At 47.0% G+C, this 14,043-nt stretch overlaps 1 protein-coding gene across 2 annotated transcripts; it reads right to left on the bottom strand.

The window, feature by feature from the left end:
- Positions 1-1,103: 1,103 nt before the first annotated feature.
- Positions 1,104-13,639, bottom strand: LOC117429273 (protein yippee-like 2). 2 transcript variants are annotated; one of them, XM_059001395.1, is made up of 5 exons: positions 13,379-13,639; positions 9,818-10,048; positions 4,113-4,156; positions 2,826-2,934; positions 1,104-2,406 (listed from the first exon to the last, which is right to left on the bottom strand). In XM_059001395.1, exons 2-5 carry the CDS (start codon positions 9,923-9,925, stop codon positions 2,317-2,319), a joined length of 351 nt encoding a protein of 116 aa, XP_058857378.1. In that variant the 5' UTR covers positions 9,926-10,048; positions 13,379-13,639; the 3' UTR covers positions 1,104-2,316. The 2 variants fall into 2 exon arrangements, with proteins under 2 accessions (XP_058857378.1, XP_058857377.1); XM_059001394.1 differs by lacking the exons at positions 9,818-10,048; positions 13,379-13,639 and adding an exon at positions 4,330-9,509.
- Positions 13,640-14,043: the final 404 nt, after the last annotated feature.

The raw sequence follows: 14,043 nt of genomic DNA on the forward strand, positions 1-14,043 counted from the left end.
CGCCTGGGCGAGCCGTGGAAACACCCTGTGTTGTTGCCGGGAGCGCCAGGCAGTGGAAACAGGGTATTAGCAAGAGGCTGCGGCTTTAGTGAACAGATGTTCAGGATCCAATTTGTATTTGTATTGCTCTAGGAAATCCACTGTGCTCACCAGATGCTTGCTGTTACTAACTGAAAGACACTGGCAATGCTTCAACAGATAACCCCTCCACTCTTTTCTTACTGGCAGCTGAACACCTTGACCAGAAGATGGCAGGTAATAGAATATAAAATAGTGACAATGGGCACAGCCAGTATGTGGTGTTGCATGAGAGAAGACTGTACCAAATTTAGTCCACTTGATGCGTCCAACAGGGGGATTAGTTAGTTAAGTTGCAGGGGGTTTTCTAGTCCTGGAGTTAGTGCTCTTGAAGAGGACTAGCCCGCTGGCACACTGAGATTGACCTTGTGTGCGAGTGTGTGGAACACCAGCACTGCAAGGGTGGCTGTGCTCCTGCAGCTGTTTCTAAACTGTTCAGTGGAACCAATCGAACTTCTCCACCCAGCTGTGAAGTGTGTCAACATACCCGTGTGTGGTCTGCAGCAAGAAGCCATCGTAGCCATCTATAAATTGTTGCTTGAATAAGCTGCAGTGATAGAAAATGACAGCCTCAGCTATGCTTTTCTTTCTTGCCAGTCGCTGGTTAACACCATTCCTCCAGGTGACTGTTACCCTCCCAACCCCAACCGCAACGGCAACCCAACCCAACCCAACCACCTCCCCCAACTCAACCCAACCTAACCCAACCACCTCCCCCAACACCTCCCCCCCAACCCAACAACCCAACAACCCCCCAACCCAACCCAACCACCTCCCCCAACACAACCACCCCCCCAACCCAAACCAACCCAACCACACAACCACCCCACCCCCCACCATACCACCCCAGCCCACCCCCCACCCCCCACCATACCACCCCACCCCAATCCAACCCAACCCAAACCCAACCATCTTCCCCCAACCCAACCCTACCTCCCCCCCCAACCCAACATCTCCCTACCTCCCCCTAACCCAACCCAGCCAAACCCAACCCAACCACTCCCCTCCCCACCTGGAAACACACATCAGCAGGTCTTTGGATTTAAAAGTTTTCATTTCTCACGTTTCAACTGATGACAGCCTTCTTATGTAAAATAAAAAGGAACCGCCCAATGAAGCACTTTCATTTGTAAACAACCAGCACGACAAAGCGCTTTTAGTAATAAGGGACGAGGCAGACAGCACAGCCTTCCAAACAAATGAGACAGGTTTGCATTAACAACATGAGACACCATAACAAAACGTATTCGACAACAAGAATGAGCACCAGCTACATTTACAATGACTCGCCGTCATATATTACAACGTAATACGCAAAGACCACACAGGTAGAGAGATAGATTAACATCTCGAGTTTCTGCAAAAGCAGGCACAATGCATTCATATAACTCCACAAAAAGGAGGAGAGGGGGGGTGTCCCCCAAAATGGCTTTCCACCAGTCATAACATTGGTTGGTTTGCCTTGCCCCACCAAACAGGTGAGTGAGACGTCCCGAGTTTTGTGGTCGGGTGGGCTGTGGGGTGAATGGTCTTTGGTTGTGCTGTGCCTCAAGCTACCAGACTTTCCTTGGGGATTCGGTCAAAAGGGGGGTCATGCCCATTCCTTGAGCCCAAACCCACATGGCTTGTGACACATCAGACACTCTCTGCATGCAGGGAACACCCCAGCACTAAGGAGGGACCTGGCAGCAGCATCGTCAAGGTTCTTTAAGGCTTTCTCTGTATCTGGATGTTTACACAAGTCAACTTGCTGGGGGAGATTTCCCTGCAAACACCGCCAGCCCCTGTACTGGGGTTGAGACTCATTCCAGCACAATCTTTGGTCATTATCTCAGTGACAACTGGCCAGTTGCTTGGAAGTGGCTACTACAGCAGCCTGGTCAGCACATTTTGGGTCAACACCCCCTCCCTCCTCCTCGGAGACCAACCAGCAAGGATCACCGTCAGGTACCCCTACCACTGCAGAGCAAGCGCACTGTCTGAGACATTTCTCCAATACTCCCCACCCACCCCCAAGCACACAAGAAGAGGTCTCTAGCAGTCAAGTCTAGAGTCCACAGAATGGATGCATGGGGGGAGCGGGTGAAAAGGAGTGCACACGACCAGAGAGGGAGACGCACAGAGAAGCCCCCTCAGTCCAGCTCCAGCCCTTCTCTCACTTTGCAACAAGCAGGTGGTAGGGGGGCAGAGGGGGGACCCAGGGCCACCCCCCCTGCTGCATGCCAAACCACACTGTGCTCAGTCCCAGCCGTTGTCCTTGATCATGTGTGCCAGCTCGATGATGAACTTTCCCTCCTTGTACTTCTGACTGGTCTCAAACGCATGCTCCTGCAGACATGGACACCAAGGCAAATCATCAGTCAACAGCAAGAAATGGCAGTGACATCAATCCCCCTTCTCCACCGTTGCATTCCACACAGATCTTTACAGTGCTACTGCCCTCAAGTACTAGAAATCTCATGCAACCCCAAGCACCCCTCAATTGTGTTCTCAGAGGGACACAAATCCCATTTTGTTGTTCTCTGTCATTTGGTCACAATCAAGACAAGCTGCTCAAACGGTACATTCACTTTTCAGCACAATTTGCCACTAAACACAGTTATCAAGACACTTTCAACTACAGTTTCTAAACTTGGACTTTATCACAACAGCATCTGGCACAGTCAACAGAAAAGCAAGGCACATTTCAAAAGCATGCCTTGGGTGACATGGAGGGGTGGGGGTGGGAATGAAGGAAACACACTTACATATTTCCAGCCCAGGGTGGTCTTGCAGTTTTCACAATAGATATCCGCCACGGCGTGCAGGCCGGTGAGCAGGACTCGCTCCTCCGCAGGGCCGCAGCCCACATTCACTCTGGACAGGGAGAGACGCACGGAGTTCAGCAGCCACGCCACACCCCACGACACATTTTACTCAGCTCCAAAACCACGATTCATGCAATTCCTCAGCACAATGCTTATGTCCAGTAGTGTGGTCCCAGTACCGGAACGCCACAAAAACGTTCATTTCTTCAACAAGAATTATTATACCAACTCACATTTTATTTGTATACTGAACTTCTTATACTGAAGTTCCTAATGCTTTTTTCATTGCAACTGAATCAGACAGTTGTGCAGGAGATGCGAGTCATGTGACTTAGCTTGCCTCTTATGTGAGTTCCGGCTCGTCTTTGCAAGAGGACCCCCACCTCTCCCCCTTCACTGTCTCAACACAGAAACCTCATTGGACTGTGACAGTAAGAGGTGGATGTTACCAATAAAACAAACAGATCAGACGGGCCATGCATGCTATACACGGGAGCAAAGTGATGCACCACAGCCATCACACTAACAAGTGGCTTTTCCCCATCCAGGATTGTGTGCTGGACAGATCCTGCAACTCACCTCAACATTTGGGCCAAGCACAAATCTGTAATCTGGACTGTAAAGAAAAGTACAACCAGGGATACTTCTGGACTTCATCCACCCTTCACAGTCCTAAATTTTTGTGCCGATTCTATTACTATTAGAGTCGAGCACATCACATAGATGGTGAAAGACATTAGGATTTGCCATGCTAGTCACAGCAACAGGGCTAGTGCATCTGAAGCTTGATGCAGCTTATTCATTGAACCAGGATTTCACAACTCCTTACAAATCTATTCTTCAGTGATTTACACTTTCAAGAATTTCAAACATAGGTGCTACTTTCCATTTGCACATCACTGCTTTGATATCACAGTTAATAAAATACAGCATCAATTCTTCACTAAACTGATGATCATTTAAAACAAACACACAAGTACAGAGCGAGCAAATTACCTGCGTGGGAAAATACTGCCCCAGGGTCTAAAGGTTACCAAAGACACCTGTTTCTGAACACAAACTTCCCCCGGAGTCTCAGCAATACCACTTTCAAACAGGTGGCGTCACACCACCTGTCCCCATAGAGACCCCAGAGCAAGAGCAGTGACCCGCAGAGCTCTGGGGTCAGGCGTGCAGGCTACACAAACACAGTGCTGTGGGAGGCAGGCAAGAAAGAAAAACACTCACACAGCGTTGAAGAGGTACGCCCGGCCTTGGCTTCCTTGAAAGGACTGAAAGACAAAACAAAAGACACAGTCCATGAGTGCAGCAGCTTCAACACAACTCCTTACAGCTCTTTCACTGCCTGGAACAACCAGGGAGGGCAATGAAGCCGCCACTGTGGACACCAACCCCAATGCTAGGCTGGAAAAAACACAGGACAAGGCTGCAAAAATATACATACACTCAAATCAAAGACATGCAGCATCATCCCAAGGGAAAGCAACACCTGCCGGCTCTGGGGTTCCAGTTGGAGCAGTGCGCTCCACAAGGTGCTTGCATGCATTTCTCTAGTCAGGAAGGTAAAAAGAAGAAAACCATACAAAAAGTATCAGTATCAGTACAACATGAAACAGACTGTGGCCAAGGAAAGATTTGCTTTACCTTCCCCTAGATACACAAGGAGAGCTTGCAGAGGACACTCAGAACCTGCCCCAGCAGCAGGACGTGACAGCAGGAGCAGGAAGGGCAACAGGGCAGCTCAGAGAAAGGAAGCTGCTTCTTGTGTGTCTGCGCAGCCAACAAAGACTCGGGTTTCTCCCAAAATAGACGCATCACAGAGGAAGACGAGAGAAGCACTCCATCTGTATCTAATTCAACACCTTTCACCTTCCTTCAGAGTGCAAGGACCAGTTCTTAATGGGCTCCTTGTCCTGGGAGATGGTCACTTCTCACTCATCATTATACAGCCTTTCTTTATACACCAGTAGAGCCGGTACAACATTTTCAACAGCAAGTTAGAAGGGGTGTTTTTGGACAACCGCACTAAAACATTCGCCTGCGCATCAGGACCTGTGTATCTCCTACTTAGATTTAGCGCCCAAAGAATGCAGGTCACACACGCTGGGGGGGGGGATGCTTAACAGATTCCATTCTGTTTGTTCATCCTGTGAGAAACTCGAAACTCTCTACGTGAATCCAGAGCAAAGTGTTGGAAGCCTTTAAATAGTTTTTGTTTTTTAAATGCAAAACGTAAAACATTCCTGGAATCATGTGAACAGGTGAAAGGCGAACAGCTAATACAGATTCTAATACCAGAACGAGACTGGCCAATTTCTTGACCACACTGTTGGCAATCGAGTTGCTGGAGCAGAACGCTAGTCTATTTGCAGCTCATGAAAGAATGCAGCGATGGTGATTGCCTGCAGCGGGCTTCTCTTTACAACCCGTTGCAGTTGGTGCCACCTTCAAAATCAAAGGAAACATCCCATCTACTTGGGGTTGTGAATTCACTAAATACTTGAAATTACATTCACTTGAAATAAAAGAGGCCAATGTAAATCTTGTTTAATTTAATATCTCACCAAAAACATAGTTGTATTGCAACTTGAGTGCTTTCGAAAGGCTATTTTACCTTGTGAGGTTATCTGCAATCATTCACACTCATGTGACTTTGTCTACAATGAACACAATGGAGAGACATTCTTAGCATTCCACAAAGTGATGTCTATTCAGCTCAAATCCACATACAATGAAGCTGAGTGTTAGGAATCAGAACCACGGGGAACGATTGCAAACATCAGAAGCTGAAATAGGGAGGCCACGACTCAACTCAGCGACAGGGTCAGGAGCTCACCCTTTCAAAGACCACCTTGTAGGAGTTTAGAGGGTCTTCAGCTCTGCTCAATAAAGTCACGTTAACATCATGAACTACATACCGCTTTGTAGTTTTTCATATACTTAACGAAAAACTGACAAAAACTGAAAAAAATGCGACATTTCAAAATCTGACATACTACAATTATGGCTTCGGGTAGACAATATAAATGTATATAATGTAGCTTCTTTGGTTACATTTAAATAAACGTGGTCTTCGTGCAGCTCTGTCACAAGATGCTATCGCTTCAACAGCTGTTTCCTCATCTAGATTATAACGTTTCTATTGAAAGACTGCAAGCCTGTCTGATAAAACCAACATCAAACTTTATACTTCTGCTTAAATGACGCATACGCAATCCCAGAACTCCAGCTCCTATCAGAAAATTTTGGTGTATCAAGGGCATGTATCACACTTGATTTACTTTGTTCCTGAATAAACTCTTTTGACTGAAGTTACCTGAAGAAGACTGACCCTTACATGACCATTGTTCAGCTGCTATCACATACGACAGGGCATGACTTACAAAAAAAGAGAAGGACAGGAGCAGAGGTACTTTAGAAAACAGTCTTCTATTAAGTCCTAGCTACGAAAAACTGGACGGCTAAGCCATTTACCGGTAACACAACACATATACTTATCAAGTATCACAATACCTTTTTTATGTAGGCCTGGCCCCACAGGCCTTAGCCTCAACGCCCCTCTGATGCACCTTACAGACCTGGTTGTATGCACCTTACAGACCTGGTTGTATGCACCTTACGGACCTGGTTGTATACATGTTTCGGACTACCAGTCCTTCTTCAGCTGAAGCAGCGGGGTCTCTCCTTGTGTCTGGTTACTCTTCCCAGGATCTCTGACACTGTCTTTCATGTAAGCGACACTGGTTTAAACAGGATGGTACCTGCATGCTTATTTTTCTAGCAGGGCTCCTTCTCAGAAGGTTAGCCGTACACAAAATAAAACATAACAACCAACCCAAAGCCTGACTCCGTGCTGGAGCGCCAACTTAACCTTTAAACAACCCCTAGCTACTAAATCAGACGGCAAAGGCTTTTACTGATTCATCAAAACAACGTTGCAAAGAGCAGAGAGGAAATGCATTCCACACACATACTTCCACGTTTCAAACCTTTTCCGTCGTCACCGGAGCAACCTATGAATCGTAGCACTCAGACATGTCCGCTTGATTACAGACAGGTCTGCCGCATTTGGAAACTGACCACAGAGGCATTCTGGGGGATGTAGTCTTGCTCTCCATAATTAAATGACCAAGACTACATTCAGGTTCAGAGCAGCTGCTTGTAACTACACACAGGAACAAGCAAGCAAGCCTATAATCCTGGGATAATGCCATATTTGTCATGGTTAACGGCACTAAAAAGAATAACCTGCACACACAGCGTCTTCAATAACAAACACCCTGTGACAAACCCAATGCCCAAACTCATTAGCCTTATAAATACAGCTTGAGACATCCATTTAGGCTAATCAAACACAAGCTGTACTGCAGAATCACAAGCTGTACTGCAGGGCTCTGACAGCCTTGGATGAAGAGTATACATTTCATCAACCACGACCTGCAGTTTCACTGTATTGAATTCATCAGGGACATATCAGCATGCATTTCCAGGACAGCCAGTGGCTTCTGAGTTAGGGAGGTAGACAAAAACAAACCTGCCTATTTGCCAGCTCAGAGGGGCTGCACCAGGCCAATGTGTTTCTAACAGATAAATAACACCCTGTGGAAAAAAAATCAGCTCTTTGGAAAACAGACAAGCCTTTGACATTTTCTGAATTAAAGCAGCCTGCCGTCTCAAAGGCGCTACTGTCCTGAGAACAGCCACAGTGTGAACAGTGCGGGCTGTGTGCAGCACCCCAGCAAGCTGCCCCTTCAGACACAGGGAGCAGCCCCTCTGAAACGCACCCACCTCCCTGAGCACGGCCTCGGGCTGCTCCACTGAGACTCCACTGCAGCTTCCACATGCTTCTACAGAGACAATTAGGAACCTCTCTGTGTTCACCAAGCTACTGCTCTATCAAGCACAGCTGCATTACAGCATGTTACTGTAAGTCCTGTTTATTTTTAAACATTAACACTTTAGCATGACATGTTGAATCCTCTATGGGAAATGCGTGTACCCAGTCAGGCAAGCCAGCATAAGAATCGCCATCACTTCTGGAGACTTTACTGAAACATGTACAGGTAGTGAACAAAGAAATGGAAACACCTGGGTAAATGAGGGACACCAAGTATATTGAAAGCAAGGGCTTCCACACAGGTGTGGCTCATGCGTTAATTAAGCAAATAATATCCCAGCATGCTTAGGGTCATGTATAAAAATGCTGGACAGGCCTGGTTGCCTATAATTATGGCTAGCATGGCTGCAAGAGGAGACCTCAGTGACTTTGAAAGAGGGGTGATTGTTGGGGTGCGTTTGGCAGGAGCTTCAGTGACCAAGACAAGTCAACTTGCTGATGTTTCACGAGCAACGGTGTCTAAAGTGATGTCGGCATGGAACTCCGAGGGAAAGACATCATCAGCAAAGGGCAACAGTGGGCGGAAGCGCATACTCCAGGATCGTGATATCTGTGCATTAATTCGAAGTGCAAGGCAAAACAGACGAGCAACTGCAGATCAATTGACTGTAAATTTCAACCTGGGGCGCGTGCAGCCAGTTTCATCAAAAACGGTCCACCGAGAACTCCACAGAGCGGGATACCATAGTGGCCCAACACCCTATTAAGTGACTTTACATTGGTGTTTCCATTTTTTTGTTCACTACCTGTATTTAATAGAGCTGTGTATAGCATTTCATTGCATCTGGTAGACGTTGAACACATACTCAGCATGAAATGGCTCACACGGAACACTTACTACTATGTAAGCACTAAGGCTGGCACCTAATCGGACCTGCATATTTTTAACAACGGTTCAACATTTAGGCAAATCTCTCCACGTTTAAACATATAAGATATTAACACCCCTATTTCATAACTCTACAAACTGCAGTCTTTTCACACAATCTAGACCTCAATAACATGGTTACGCAGATTAATAAAGATGATAACAGTGAAATGAAATTCAAATACATGATGGGATTTTCAATTACACACTGTGGTGGTGCTGGGTCCTTGAACAGAATTAAAATGAAAATACAATCACAACTTTCATTGAAATTAACCAATTGCCTTTTTGTACTCTGTTTTTTCAGTATACAATCCATGGCTAACTTGAACGATGGCAGTGTTGTTTGCGATGGCTCCTGAAAGGGCCGATATTGCTCTAAACTGTTTGCTGTTGTTTACAAGCCGATTCCCCTGCCTGCCGGTCCCCTGGGCAATATGAGAGCATTCTGTTTCCTGCCTTCATCTGGAACCCTCTCTCCACACAGTGGCTCTGAAACACGCAGAAACACAACCTTAGACAGGCAGCCGGGCTGCCAGCCAGCGACGTGCGGAGAGCAGCCTGCAGTCTGGTTTACTGCCCAGGAGAGGAGCAGTTAAAGGAAGCATTTACTCTCCTGCAGCCCCACAGCTTCTCTGCATGTAAAGGAAGCGGTGAGAGATTCAATGTTTTAGCCCTATAAATACAAAAAATGGACGAGAAAACGAAAAATGTAAGCTCATAATTAAGGGGGCCCCTAGTCTTCTGGAGACAAACCACCAGCCTGGGTACAGACAGACCGCCAGCCTGGGTACAGACAGGCCGCCAGCCTGGGTACAGACAGGCCGCCAGCCTGGGTACAGACAGGCCGCCAGCCTGGGTACAGACAGGCCGCCAGCCTGGGTACAGACAGGCCGCCAGCCTGGGTACAGACAGGCCGCCAGTATGGGTACAGACAGACCGCCAGCCTGGGTACAGACAGACCCACCGTGATACACTCAATGATCTGTTTAAAAGTTTCATGACAATTCTCTCAATATAAATGCAGAAGTGACATATGGACACATGATAAGGGTGCAGCTGCCTCCTTGTTGCCAGGGACACACAGTCCAGCACGGGTCACTCCACTCTCAGCTCTCCAGCCGCGTCGCTCCCCTGCTTGCTCTAATCACACAGACGCCCTGGTACCTTTGAGATGAGCTCGTCATGGTTGGCGAGGTGTGCCCGGCAGTGGATGCAGCTGTAGGTTCGGTGGCAGCTGGGCAGGTAGGCCTGGAAGGTCTTGGAGCGGGTCATTCTCAGGACGGGCGGCGCAGGGTGGCGGTGCGGGAACGGGCTGCCGGCCCAGGTCGGCTCGCACGGGAAGCACCGCAGCACACAGGTGAGCGCCGTGGTGGGGCTGGGGGGGGTGGCGCACACCTGAAACACACACAGCACTTCATTCACCTCGGGGGAGCTGTGACATTCCTGCATATTTACACATGACAAATTAGTCTGTAGCAATAACATATTTCACTATTACTTGCAACAGTTTAGAAGTTTTTCTTTTCATATCCTTCCCCAATAGAGATCCTTAAAAATATGTTGGGCTGCTGCAGCCCTATCTAATACAAGGTAGGGAAGGGCTGCTGGTATGCACTTAATGTTTTCTGTTTCTTGTTTATGAATTGGAAACAGAGTGGCTATCCTTGAGGGACTGGGAGGCAGGCAGTGTGGCCTCGTCATTACAGATGATGACTAAGAGGTAAGCAGTGCGGCCTAATGGTTTGAGCTCAGGGACATGGAGGGAGAGTGTGGCCTAGTGGTTAGAGATGCGGAACTGGGAGGGGGAAGCAGTGTAGTCTAGTGGTTTGAGTGGAAGGACTGGGAGGTAATGGTACCACAGCACAGTCTCACACAAAGTCCTGCACTTTTCTCCCTGGGACCCTGCCAGCGAGGATGGAGCCATGCATAAACAGCCCTCTCACAGCCCAGCAGTGGCTGGATTAGCAAGCGCAGAGTGGAGCCTCCCAGCTCCCAGCTCCCAGCTCCGGCTCTGCCCGTCTCCGGAGCAGACACCCGATCCTTCACCAGACCCAGGGCTCTCATGTTATTCAGCACTTTCTCCCTGTCCGCACACATTTCACTCACTTTCAGAAATACACTGACTCGTATTTCAGGACTCGGGTCAGTCAAATCTTGAGTCATATTTTCCATCTCTGCTTTACAGGCTAATCAAGACCATTGGAATTGGAAATATGTTATTTAGAGAGTGCTATGAAGTGAAGGAGAAACCTCAGTGTGCTGCCACTGTGAACACAACTCACATTTCAAGAGAAACCTATAACAGCGTCACAACAAAATATTACAATTCGCTTTTAGTAATACTGTTGTATATTCTACTAGTGTTATATGGGTGAAGGGAGAATATCTGCAGAACCCAGAGGTGGAAACTCAACCCTATACAAAAGTTTATCAGATTTTCTCTTGCAACAGGGAACTACAACGAGTGTGTAAGAGCTTTTCTTTCATAAATTCTATTAAAATAGCAATACTTAAAGGGACTTTGTGTGTATCCATACCAACACCACGCTGAGGGACGTGTCAGACACTGTGGGGTTTACTGAGGTGACTGGGGACATGGTCTTTGAAAAAATACATACATTCAAAAATACGTGTACATTGTGCAGTACAGATGAATGGCTTTTGGACAGTTAGAGGCTGGAAGCAAGAATCCTAGAATAGAGCATTAGGAGTTAAACTAGTGCTGGTTTAACAGCTACACGGAAATATCCAGTTTCCATTTGGATCATTTGAATAGAAAAAGAGATTAAAATCACTCATGAGAGGGATTTACATACTATTTTTTTATTTTGTAATTCTGTATCCAACCCTCTGTATTATTTGTGTGATTTCGTGTTCATTCCACAGGGAGTGGTGCTTTTAGAACACGGTATAGTCACAGTGAAGCTGGGCAGCATATTGAGGGCAGGGGCGTGTCTGGGAGATTCTGGACAGATTGGCCCCCAGCTCAGGAGTGAAAGGTGTGTGTGAGAGTGAGAGTGTGTGTGTGTGTGTGTGTGTGTGGCGGGGGGGGGTTCAGGGATCAGCCTATGTGCAGCCTCCCTAGCGCCTCAGCATGGTAACCGTCTGGAATGGGATGGGTGGGGCTCTTCACAGGGGTCATCAGGTGGTCACCTCCCCTCTCCAGTGTTTCGTTGACTAGCCCACTACACCTGAAAAGGCTTGACAGCGATGCTGGCGTCCCAGCACCACCACCCAACCCAACCTAGCCCAGTCCAGTTTACTAACCCTAACCATCCATTCCTTTTCAAATGAATCAGACCCAAAACTAACCCATCCAGCCCAGGTCTTCCATGATCTCTTTATCTTCTCTTACAATGGAGTGCTCCCTCTCTACAGTCTGTGTACATTTTGCATCTGCTGTTGAGCCCAATCTCAGCCCCCAGTAAAAGCCCAGGGAGGTGCAGTCACGCTTAGTAAAAACATTGTCATGTAAAACACATGCAAGCAGGGAATTCAATGTATCTGTAAACATTTACAATAACACAGGTAAATGAAACTACAACTACAGTCGCTTATACTGTAGAAATTCACAGAGCAGCAGCACAATCTAGGGCCCAAGTCACACAAGGGAAAAAGTACATTAAAAAAACATGACAACTAAAATTGAAACTGGAATTAACCAAATACAGGATACAGTACTTCTATATGAAACCTCAGGACAGAGACGACTGGCCACATTAAGCGCCTGTCAACAAAACAGCAAAATGAAAATATAAGTGATGAGTCCCTTTGAAATACAGCCCCCACAGAAAGCATCTTTTCTTTAAGTCAAAGACAGACAAACACGCTCTGGAATCTTAAATCTCAATGGTGTAATCAAACTACAGTACAGAACCGGCCTGGATAACTGGCAAACACACACACGCACGCACACACACAACACGGTACAGAAACTTGATTACACGGTGTTTTTTCATGAAAGTACAACACCTACACATTACGCACATGAAAACGTGTACCTGCCAGTGTGTTGAATAAACGAGCCGTTCGCATAAAGATCACGTGTGTCCACACTAAGCGAATGTTGCATTAAGCGAAGAGCCCTGTTTTTATTCTACAGTAGCAATATGCCTGGACAAGGAGGGTAATTAAGAGCAGATCTTAACCAGCGAGGTCCCTCACAAGCCCCGAGCGGGCATGGAGAGACTGTCCTGCTACCAGGAGGGTAGGCTGTCAGTCCTGGGATGGCTTGAGGCATCAGCGCTATTCCTGCTCTGCGGGTCAATACTGTTTGTGTGGACTTGGGTCACACTGACCAGTGCTGGTACCATGAACTCCAAAATGCATCCCTCAAATGAATATTGTTTTAGTTTTTCAATACTAACCCCTTTATCCAGTTTAATTGAATTGTGTTGTGGTCCACTATCTTATTTTTGTTGCATAGCGAATTGCATGTTCAATCACTGCTAAAATAAACGAGGACGTCATTGTTCACTACGCTGCTGCTGCTGCAGTAGATTCACCACTCTGGTAATATTGTTACAAACTACAGTGAAACAGAATCTAACTGCGCAGACAGGCAGTCCAGCCAAGTATACAGAGAGCTGCTGCAAAACCAGCTGCCCTGACTTACCCCGGCGTGCACAGCGTTACAAACCTTTCCCAAACTTTACACCCTGTCATCTGTGTTTACCTTCAATTGACGCACTGCACAACAAAAACAGTAAAACACCATGCATTTACCTTCGAATAAAAACAATATGAACAGGTTTCAATCGCCCCTGCGCTGGTTTCTTTGGGTGACCAGTCTCTTGAAAGCAATCGTATCCCGTGTTTGCCGTGTATTCCTTGGGTCCCCCTTTTTCTCCAGACGCACAGGTTTTTGGATGCAACGCATAAGCCCGGCGGTGTTGTGAGTGTGAACTCAGAGCTGCATTTCTCTCCCTCACCGTACGGACATGACGGACAGCCACATCTACCAACAGCTGCACAAATTCGGCATAGCAACACTCCGCTGATTGGCAACCGGCGGGGACAGCTGGCCAATCAAAAACTTTATTTTTTAATCTACCTGAAAACTGCGCTGCGGATAGCGGAGACCGGAGAACCGAAAACACACGACTGCTGAGGGCAGCGTCTGACACACCTATCTATATATTTTACAACATTTAAGTATCGAACCTTGACAAGCAGAGACATTTAAACTGCATAGTAATTCGGGCTCTGGGACTGACTATACACACATAAATATTAAACCACACAAACGTGGTTACCATCAAACGCACATTACATTCCCTAGTTTAGTAGAATTATATAACTTCATGAATGAACAGCGTAATTGCATGACTTTTTGCGGGGTCTGTGCAGTTACACTACACAGACGCAATATACACGCTCCTGTCACTTAG

This window comes from Acipenser ruthenus, chromosome 26 (assembly GCF_902713425.1).
Source record: "Acipenser ruthenus chromosome 26, fAciRut3.2 maternal haplotype, whole genome shotgun sequence".
Taxonomy (NCBI): domain Eukaryota; kingdom Metazoa; phylum Chordata; class Actinopteri; order Acipenseriformes; family Acipenseridae; genus Acipenser; species Acipenser ruthenus.

Bases quoted from the DNA above. Each gene is read 5' to 3' on its own strand.
- LOC117429273 (XM_059001395.1), bottom strand. From the start codon at position 9,925: ATGACCCGCTCCAAGACCTTCCAGGCCTACCTGCCCAGCTGCCACCGA. The intron at 4,157-9,817 runs GTACCAGGGCGT...TTTGTCTTTCAG, and splicing joins ATGACGAGCTCATCTCAAAG to TCCTTTCAAGGAAGCCAAGG. The intron at 2,407-2,825 runs GTAAGTGTGTTT...CCATGTCTGCAG, and splicing joins CCACCCTGGGCTGGAAATAT to GAGCATGCGTTTGAGACCAG.